A 10975-nucleotide genomic window follows, 5' to 3' on the forward strand; every position below is an offset into this window, starting at 1 on the left:
CTAAGTCAAACAAGATTTTTATTAGTCGGGGACAGCCCTACTGGTAAAAGATACCAGTCCATCTTCATATCAACTAACAGAACTCTGCTGGTTGTCCTGGTAACAGATACCAGTCCATCTTCATATCAACTAACAGAACTCTGCTGGTTGTCCTGGTAACAGATACCAGTCCATCTTCATATCAACTAACAGAACTCTGCTGGTTGTCCTGGTAACAGATACCAGTCCATCTTCATATCAACTAACAGAACTCTGCTGGTTGTCCTGGTAACAGATACCAGTGGGCAGATCTATTGTATTTGTTCAAACTAAACAACAGCACTTACTTTTATGTGTTAAATCTGATCCGTTCTTCTCTCCTCCTCCTCTCACAGTTCCACTCAGCCCCCTTGCTTTCCTGCAGTCCACCAGCAGCACAGACAACCTCTTCATCCCGGGAGAGGCACGACACTGGGACTCCGGGAGGACGGAACGGCTAGCGTTGTCCTGGTAACCATAAAGAGGGGACACAGACACATATCATTATGGATGCTGATGTCACTGTTGACATAAAGTGCTTTACAGAAACCCAGCCCAGACCACAATAGAGCAAGCTGTATGCTAGACCAGACCAAGCTGTATGCTAGACCAGACCAAGCTGTATGCTAGACCAGACCAAGCTGTATGCTAGACCAGACCAAGCTGTATGCTAGACCAGACCAAGCTGTATGCTAGACCAGACCAAGCTGTATGCTAGGCCAGACCAAGCTGTATGCTAGGCCAGACCAAGCTGTATGCTAGGCCAGACCAAGCTGTATGCTAGACCAGACCAAGCTGTATGCTAGATCAGACCAAGCTGTATGCTAGATCAGACCAAGCTGTATGCTAGACCAGACCAAGCTGTATGCTAGACCAGACCAAGCTGTATGCTAGACCAGACCAAGCTGTATGCTAGACCAGATCAAGCTGTACCATCTGGTGTTCTGATGTGGAGAGACTCTTCTCTGCCTCTTCAGCTTCATGAGGTTGTTGAGGCTCCCCAGAGGATCCACGATAGTCATGTCTCTCTCCTGTGTGAACGAGAACACACTAATCAAGAGAACATCCCTGGTAAATCATTACTGCCTCCGATCTGTCGGACTCAACAAACAAACATTTCAATTGTAGATTGTCAGAGGGTTGGAGTGTTTCCCTGGCTATCCGTAAATAAAAATTAAAAAATAAAAACAAGAAAATGGCACCATCTGGTCTGCTTAATATAAGGAATTTGAAATGATTTATATTTTAAGTACATTTTAGACTTTTACTCAAGTAGTATTTTACTGGGTGATTCACATTTACTTGAGTCATTTTCTATTGAGGGATCTTTACTTTTACTCAAGTATGACAATTGCGTACTTCTCCCCCCACCACTGTGATGCAAATGTTAAAGGGCCGTTCCACAAAATGGATGCCTTTTGCGTCCCTTCGACATTTTAAGTATACATTATGCGCTGTATATTATATTTTAAAAGCCTGTAATAATAGATTAAGTGCACTTTAATATAGACCACATGTAAAATTCAATAAAATCCAATTTTGAAGTTCCAAAAATGTATGTACCAATGGCAGATTGCCCCTTAAACAATTCCTACAGTACTGAACAACATACTAAAGTGCAGAACTTCAGTATAATGCCTTTTTTTTAATACATTATTTCAACAACTGCATAGTGCCCCTGTTTATAAAACAGTACTCACTGGTGGTAATCGGATGTTCGGTCTCGTCTTCTTTTATTGAGAAATCCTCCTCTTTTACTTCAAAAGGTTCTTCCTCCTTTTTGATTCTGAAAGCTCCTATCGCTTTTTCCACTTTGACAACTTCGTTCCCATATTCCTCTTTCACTGTAATACCATCCTCTTGTTTCACTGTAATATCATCCTCTTGTTTCACTGTAATATCATCCTCTTGTTTCACTGTAATATCATCCTCTTGTTTCACTGTAATATCATCCTCTTCTTTCATTCTTCAAGCTTCTTTGCCTCCTTTCACCAGTTTCTTTCTCCGTCGAGATTAGTGAGTTTATGCTCCGGGAGATTAGCCTACTGCAGCATCAATGTAACACATTTGCTAATTTAACAAGACAATTACGTTTAAATGAACCAGTAGATAGGTAAACAGAATTATGTTCAAAACACTAAGAGTAATATACACAAGATTAGGTCTAAAGAGCTTCAATTTTTAGGTTTGCTAGCAAAGCACCGCGTGGATAAACCAGGAACCTTTTGTCGCTGTTGAAGAAGTATCCCGCCCGTCCACTAGATAATACGCAAGAAGCATCACCTGAAAAATTCATATCGCCATCTGCTGACTGGAGTGGGTAACGCAAATTGGAAAAATATGAATTACAATGTTCAGTCTGGCAAGCAATGTCATAAGAAGTCATTTAAAAATAACCAGATGTTATGTTCTTACTTCTTACAGCCAATACTTTCCTCCAGGATTGGCCTGCCTATTAGGCAGGATTAGGTGACAGATAGAATAGGGTGCCATACTCCGAGCTAAATTGACCAAGGCTCATCACGAACAACACATAACACTTCATATAATGCTGCCCAAATACAATGAAAACTTCTCTCACCCAGTGGCATATGGGCTATTTACGTGAGCGTTGGTGTCTCCCATCTCCACAGAGGAACACTAAATCTCTGTTAGAGTGACCATCAGGTTCTCGGTAACCTCCCAGACCAAGGCCTTTCTCCCCTGATTGCTCAGTTTGGCCAGGCGGCCAGCTCTAGGAAGAGCCTTGGTGGTTCCAAACTTTTCCTTTTAAGAACGATGGAGGCCGCTGTGTTCTTTGGGAACTTCAGAGAGGTAATCTCCCAGACCAAGGCCCTTCTCCCCTGATTGCTCAGTTTGGCCAGGCGGCCAGCTCTAGGAAGAGCCTTGGTGGTTCCAAACTTTTCCTTTTAAGAACGATGGAGGCCACTGTGTTCTTTGGGAACTTCAGAGAGGTAACCTCCCAGACCAAGGCCCTTCTCCCCTGATTGCTCAGTTTGGCCAGGCGGCCCGCTCTAGGAAGAGCCTTGGTGGTTCCAAACCTTTCCTTTTAAGAACGATGGAGGCCACTGTGTTCTTTGGGAACTTCAATGCGGACAAGGCCCTTCTCCCTGATTGCTCAGTATTTATTTTTTGTCTCCCTTCCCCAGATCTGTGTTCGGAGCTCTCCCAGACCAAGGCCCTTCTCCCCTGATTGCAATTCCTTCCACCTCAAACCTCTCAAGGATGATTAATGGAAACAAGATGCACCTGAGCTCACCTCATCTTCGATTCTCATAGCAAAGGGTCTGAATACTAAATAAGTTATTTCTGTTTAAATATATATACATTTGTAATCATTTCTAAAAACCTGAATACTTTCCATATATTTTCCTTTGTTTTCCAGTAACCCTTCCACCCCTTCCCTGATTGGAGGAAACTAATGCACAACAACTATTAGGCTTCTAAGTCCAGCTCATACATACTATGTACATTTTACAGACACAGTGTATTATACAATAGTTATATTTAGTTTGTTTTTAATCCTATCCTTCAGTTACCCTAAACCTCTCCCATCTATCTCTGAAGACCATCCAGTCCTATCCTTCAGTTACCCTAAACCTCTCCCATCTATCTCTGAAGACCATCCAGTCCTATCCTACAGTTACCCTAAACCTCTCCCATCTATCTCTGAAGACCATCCAGTCCTATCCTACAGTTACCCTAAACCTCTCCCATCTATCTCTGAAGACCATTCCTATCCCAGTAAAACCTCTCCCATCTATCTCTGAAGACCATCCAGTCCTATCTTTCAGTTACCCTAAACCTCTCCCATCTATCTCTGAAGACCATCCAGTCCTATCCTACAGTTACCCTAAACCTCTCCCATCTATCTCTGAAGACCATCCAGTCCTATCCTACAGTTACCCTAAACCTCTCCCATCTATCTCTGAAGACCATCCAGTCCTATCCTTCAGTTACCCTAAACCTCTCCCATCTATCTCTGAAGACCATCCAGTCCTATCCTTCAGTTACCCTAAACCTCTCCCATCTATCTCTGAAGACCACCCCGTTTGATTTCTATTTGCCATATATTTTTAACTGTGATGTTTCACAAAAGTTCTTGACCTTTATATTCTCATAGTTGCTGCGGATAGTAAATTAAAAATAAACATGTTTGCTAAAAGTATTATTATATTATTGATCAATTGTCTATGACTTTTCAAATCCCCCAGTAGTGCTGTCTGCAGAGTTAGCTCCAGGTAAATGTTGCCATTCCTTGACATGCGACCAAAAACAAGCTACATAATTACAGTACTAAAACAAATGATCTAATGATTCTGTCTCTTCGCAGCTAAATCTGCAGAGAGGTTCATCGTATCCCCCATATATATAACATTGTATTGGTTGCAAGAATTTTCTATAATAATTCAAATTGAAAAGTTCCAAGTTTTGAATCTTGCGTCATTCATAATTTTCTTTAACCAATTTTTGTCTTTAATGCAGGACTGACAGACAAATTTTCTTACTTTTTCCCCTTGCCACCATTTTTTGTGGTAATGCTGCAATTAATTGGTTGTAATTTTGGGTAGTGTAGACATTTCCATATATTTTTGTTAGCTGCATGTGTGACAACTCCACCAGTCCTATTTATGATATAATTTACAAAGATTTATGTATTATTATGTATTCAGTTTTACTTTTTTTTTTTTTTATCAATTAGTATATTTGAGTTTAACCAGAATTTTTGTAGTATTATTTGTTCTGTCTTTTCTGGTGGATTAAACTGAAACAACCGACTTTCTATGGCCTGTATTGTAATACAGCCCGACAGGTGCATCTGTAAAACTGTGTGAGGGTTTTAGGTGACAAGTGTTACGACTTCTAGGAGTAGTGGGTGCGGAGTCAGGCGCAGAGAGCAAAGGGTAAAGGAACAAATCAAAAATCAAATCAAATCAAATGTATTTATATAGCCCTTCGTACATCAGCTGATATCTCAAAGTGCTGTACAGAAACCCAGCCTAAAACCCCAAACAGCAAGCAATGCAGGTGTAGAAGCACAGTGGCTAGGAAAAACTCCCTAGAAAGGCCAAAACCTAGGAAGAAACCTAGAGAGGAACCAGGCTATGTGGGGTGGCCAGTCCTCTTCTGGCTGTGCCGGGTGGAGATTATAACAGAACATGGCCAAGATGTTCAAATGTTCATAAATGACCAGCATGGTCGAAATAATAATAAGGCAGAACAGTTGAAACTGGAAAAGCAGCACGGTCAGGTGGACTGGGGACAGTAAGGAGTCATCATGTCAGGTAGAATAACTGATGACCAAAAATGAATACAGATTATACCACCACCCAAAAGGGCACTTCAGAGACTGGAAGGGCAAAGGGGCATGTGCTCTACAAAGGTAGAGTCCTGTCTGTCCACCTCCTATCACAAAGTGGGCACTCCTATCTGAGGCTGAAGATCCTTAAACAAAGTGGGCACAAAATGCATTTCTTGATCTGTCATTCTAATGAAGTTCTACAATTTAATATTTTTCAGTGACTTTTCTATTATTTGATTTTTTTGTGATTTTCTATTAGATTTAAAATATCCATGTAGTCCACATTGAAGTGCACTTCATCTAACAGGCTTTTCAGAATTCAACATTGGTGCATAATTTCTACTTAAATTGTCAAAGGGATGCAAAAGACACCCTTTTTGTGGAAAGACCCTTTTTACATTTGCAACACAAACAATATTTTAGGAAATCATGAGGAAAGTTGCCATTATAGGCACTTTTCTTATACATATTCATGCCTCTTGTAAGACTCTGTGATTGCAGTAGATGGTCATAAGTTTACCACCTGTTTGATGTTCTTGTTCACACAGGAGAGACATGACTATCGTGGATCCTCTGGGAAGCCTCAACAACATCCTGATGCTGACGAGGCAGAGGAGAGTCTCTCCAGATCAGAACACCAGATGGTACAGCTTGGTCTGATCTAGCATACAGCTTGGTCTGGTCTAGCATACAGCTTGCTCTATTGTGGTCTGGGCTGGGTTTCTGTAAAGCACTTTATGTCAACAGTGACATCAGCATCCATAATGATATGTGTCTGTGTCCCCTCTTTATGGTTGCCAGGACAACGCTAGCCGTTTGGCACAGCTTTTTAAAATGTATTTATTTTTATTTCACCTTTATTTAACCAGGTAGACTAGTTGAGAACACCTTTATTTAACCAGGTAGGCTAGTTGAGAACACCTTTATTTAACCAGGTAGACTAGTTGAGAACACCTTTATTTAACCAGGTAGACTAGTTGAGAACACCTTTATTTAACCAGGTAGACTAGTTGAGAACACCTTTATTTAACCAGGTAGACTAGTTGAGAACACCTTTATTTAACCAGGTAGACTAGTTGAGAACACCTTTATTTAACCAGGTAGACTAGTTGAGAACACCTTTATTTAACCAGGTAGACTAGTTGAGAACACCTTTATTTAACCAGGTAGACTAGTTGAGAACACCTTTATTTAACCAGGTAGACTAGTTGAGAACACCTTTATTTAACCAGGTAGACTAGTTGAGAACACCTTTATTTAACCAGGTAGGCCAGTTGAGAACACCTTTATTTAACCAGGTAGACTAGTTGAGAACACCTTTATTTAACCAGGTAGGCCAGTTGAGAACACCTTTATTTAACCAGGTAGGCTAGTTGAGAACACCTTTATTTAACCAGGTAGGCTAGTTGAGAACACCTTTATTTAACCAGGTAGGCCAGTTGAGAACACCTTTATTTAACCAGGTAGGCTAGTTGAGAACACCTTTATTTAACCAGGTAGGCCAGTTGAGAACACCTTTATTTAACCAGGTGGGCTAGTTGAGAACAAGTTCTCATTTGAAACTGCAACCTGGCCAAGATAAAGCATAGCAGTGTGACATACAACAACACAGAGTTACACATGGAATAAACAAAACATACAGTCAATAATTCAGTAGAACAAAATAAAACAAAAAGTCTATATACAGTGAGTGCAAATGAGGTAAGTTAAGGAAATAAATAGGCCATGGTGACAAAGTAATTACAATATAGCAATTAAACACTGGAATGGTAGATCGGCAGAAGATGAATGTGCAGGTAGAGATACTGGGGTGCAAAGAAGCAAAATAAATAAATACCAGTATGGGGATGAGGTAGGTAGATAGATGGGCTGTTTACGGATGGGCTGTTTACAGGCTAAGTGCAGGTCCAGTGATCTGTAAACTGCTCTGACAGCTGGTTCTTAAAGCTAGTGAGGGAGATGTGAGTCTCCAGCTTCAGACATTTTTGCAATTCGTTCCAGTCATTGGCAGCAGAGAACTGGAAGGAAAGACAACCAAAGGAGGAATTGGCTTTGGGGATGACTAGTGAGATATACCTGCTGGAGCGTGTGCTACGAGTGGGTGCTATGGTGACCAGTGAGCTGAGATAAGACGGGGCTTTACCTAGCAGAGACTTGTAGATAACCTGTAGCCAGTGGATTTGGCGACGAGTATGAAGCGAGGGCCAGCCAACGAGAGTGTACAGGTCGCAATGGTGGGTAGTGTATGGGGCTTTGGTGACAAAACGGATGGCACTGTGATAGACTGCATCCAGTTTGTTGAGCATCGATGGGGGCATTGTGGAGGGTGCCGGGCAGTTGCGAGGGGGTAGCCAGGTGGAAAGCATGGCCAGCCGTACAGAAATGCAGTGAGCAGCTGGGAGGAGGTGTTCTTATTCTCCATTGACTATACAGTGTCCCAGAACTTTTGTACTACAGGATTCAAATTTCTGTTTGAAAAAGCTTAGCTACCTGTGTATATTGGTTCCTAACTTCCCTGAAAAGTTGCATATCACGGGGGCTATTCGATGCTAATGCAGACCGCCACAGGATGTTTTTGTGCTGGTCAAGGGCAGACAGGTCTGGTGTGAACCAAGGACTATATCTATTCCTAGTTCAACATTTTTTGAGAGGGGCATGCTAAGATGGTGAGGAAGGCACTTTTAAAGAATAGCCAGGCATTATCTACTGACGAGATGAGGTCCATGTCATTCCAGAATACCCCGGCCAGGTCTATTAGAAAGGCCTGCTCGCAGAAGTGTTTCAGGGAGCGTTTGACAGTGATGAGTGGAGGTCGTTTGGTCGCAGACCCATTACGGATGCAGGCAATGAGGCAGTGATCGCTGAGATCTTGATTGAAAACAGCAGAGTTGTATTTGGAGGTCGAATTAGTTAGGATGACATCTATGAGGGTGCCGGTGTTTACTGATTTGGGGTTGTACCTGGTAGGTTCATTGATAATGTGTGTGAGATTGGGGGCATCAAGCTTAGCTTGTAGGATGGCTGAGGTGTTAAGCATGTCCCAGTTTAGGTCACCTAGTAGCACGAGCTCAGAAGATAGATGGGGAGCAATCAGTTCACATATACACTGCTCAAAAAATAAAGGGAACACTAAAATAACACATCCTAGACCTTAAATACTTTTTTCTTTGCATAGTTGAATGTGCTGACAAAAAAATCACACAAAATGTATCAATGGAAATCAAATTTATCAACCCATGGAGGTCTGGATTTGGAGTCACACTCAAAATTAAATTGGAAAACCACACTACAGGCTGATCCAACTTTGATGTAATGTCCTTAAAACAAGTCAAAATGAGGCTCAGTAGTGTGTGTGGCCTCCACGTGCCTGTATGACCTCCCTACAACGCCTGGACATGCTCCTGGTGAGGTGGCGGATGGTCTCCTGAGGGATCTCCTCCCAGACCTGGACTAAAGCATCCGCAAACTCCTGGGCAGTCTGTGGTGCAACGTGGAGCGAGACATGATGTGCTCAATTGGATTCAGGTCTGGTTACCACCTGCAGAACCACTCCTTTATTGGGGGTGTCTTGCTAATTGCCTATAATTTCCACCTGTTGTCTATTCCATTTGCACAACAGCATGTGAAATTTATTGTCAATCAGTGTTGCTTCCTAAGTGGACAGTTTGATTTCACAGAAGTGTGATTGACTTGGAGTTACATTGTGTTGTTTAAGTGTTCCCTTTATCTTTTTGAGCAGTGTAGTACCGAGGGCACAGCTGGGGGCAGAGGGAGGTCTTTGTGTTGTTTAAGTGTTCCCTTTATCTTTTTGAGCAGTGTAGTATCGAGGGCACAGCTGGGGGCAGAGGGAGGTCTTTGTGTTGTTTCTGGATGCATTTTGAGAAGTAGAAGCTCAAATCGTTTGGGTACAGACTTAGCCTGCAGAGTTCTGTATTACTTTCTATCTTTGCAGTAGATTGCAACACCGCCCCCTTTGGCAGTTCTATCTTGGCGGAAAATGTTATAGTTAGCGATGGAGATTTCAGGGTTTTTGGTGGTTTTCCTAAGCCAGGATTCAAACACTGCTAAGACATCCGGGCTAAGACATCAGTGTGCTAAAGCAGTGAGTAAAACAAACTTAGAGAGGAGGCTTCTAATGTTAACATGCATGAAACCAAGGCATTTACGGTTCCAGAAGTTAACAAATGAGAGCACCTGGGGAGTGGGAGTGGAGCTAGGCACTGCAGGGCCTGGATTCACCTCTACATCACCAGAGGAACAGAGGAGGAGTAGGATAAGGCTAAAGGCTATAAGAACTGGTCGTCTAGCACGTATGGAAGAGAGAGTAAAAGGAGCAGGTTTCTGGTCACGATAGCATAGATTCAAAGCATAGTGTACAGACAAAGGTAAGGTAGGATGTGAGTACATTGGAGGTAAACCTAGGCATAGAGTAATGAAGAGAGAGATATAGTCTCTAGAGATGTTTAAACCAGGTCCTGTTATCTCATATGTAGGAGGTGGAACAACATGGTTTGTTAAGGCATATTGAGCAGGGCTAGAGGCTCTACAGTGAAATAAGACAGTAATCACTAACCAGGACAGTAATGGACAAGGCATATTGATATTAGAGAGAGGGATGCGTAGCCTAGTGAACATATGGGTCCAGTGAGTGGTTGGGCTGGCTGGGGATACGTAAATTCAGACAGCTAGCTGGGCCGGGGGTAGCAAGCTAGCAGAAGGCTAGCGGGCCGGCTATCAGGCCGGGGGTAGCAAGCTAGCAGAAGACGTAGGAAGTCTGTTTATAGCCTCCTCGTGCATTTCCGTCGGTAGACCAGTCGTGATGGATTAGTGGGGCTCTAGACAGCTAACGTTAGCAGGCCGCAAGGGCTAATGGGGCTAACAGTTGAGAAAAACTCGGCAGATATACCATCAGTCCCAGAAGACGTATTATATCTAAGGTGTTCAATAGCATAAATGATCTCTTCAACTATAATAGAGTCATCACACTGTTTCCTTGTCAGCCTCCCCAATTGATTTCACATCCCCCAGTCAAAAAAAGAAAATAGTTGTGGAAATCTCACAGTACTTAGAACTATATACATTCCTGTAGAAGTTGGACCTAAAGTTAGAGACTAATTTGGGATCTTTAATTGTTGAATTGTATTATTTTTTAATAGTGGTCTTTTTCTAACCTGAAAAAAACAAGATACATTTGGTTCATCCTCCTCCAGCCACTTCTTCCCAGATCTGACAAAGTCTCCCTCTGCTTTCAGTTCATACATATCATCCAACTTGTGTTGTAGCTCAAACAGAACAGATTTGTCCTCCTCTGAGAGTCTTTCAACAGACTTTTGAACGAGACAGGTGATCTTTGTAATTATACTTTCTTCTACAACTCTCATCGTCTTGGCAAGAATATTCCCATATATTCTTAAATATTTTCCAACCTCATATTTAAAAGGCTGCTAGGACATGAACACAGTAGCACATAATAGATCCATATGACGTTGAGAAATAGTGCATTGTGGGAAGTTTAGAAGATACCCTGGAAATAAGTTAATAAATAGGTAATAACGCAAAAACATAACTGTTTTTTCTTAATAGGTAACCAAATCGTGACCACAACTAAGTCTTTAACCACACAGTGTTGTTACATTGGTGAGTAAAAACTCAGAC

At 42.0% G+C, this 10975-nt stretch overlaps 1 protein-coding gene across 1 annotated transcript in view; it reads right to left on the reverse strand.

Annotated features, from left to right (window-relative positions):
• LOC135559961 (piggyBac transposable element-derived protein 4-like) overlaps positions 1 to 2272 on the reverse strand; it is a 9514-nt gene extending 7242 nt beyond the window's left edge. The window contains exons 1-3 of the mRNA XM_065000861.1: positions 1719 to 2272; positions 952 to 1049; positions 327 to 486 (exon numbers count right to left, since the gene is read on the reverse strand). Of these exons, the coding sequence (XP_064856933.1) occupies positions 327 to 486; positions 952 to 1049; positions 1719 to 1983 (523 nt within the window). The 5' untranslated portion in view covers positions 1984 to 2272. The remainder of the gene's footprint in view (positions 1 to 326; positions 487 to 951; positions 1050 to 1718) is intronic.
• Positions 2273 to 10975: the final 8703 nt, after the last annotated feature.

Source organism: Oncorhynchus nerka, linkage group LG15 (genome assembly GCF_034236695.1).
Source record: "Oncorhynchus nerka isolate Pitt River linkage group LG15, Oner_Uvic_2.0, whole genome shotgun sequence".
Lineage (NCBI taxonomy): Eukaryota > Metazoa > Chordata > Actinopteri > Salmoniformes > Salmonidae > Oncorhynchus > Oncorhynchus nerka.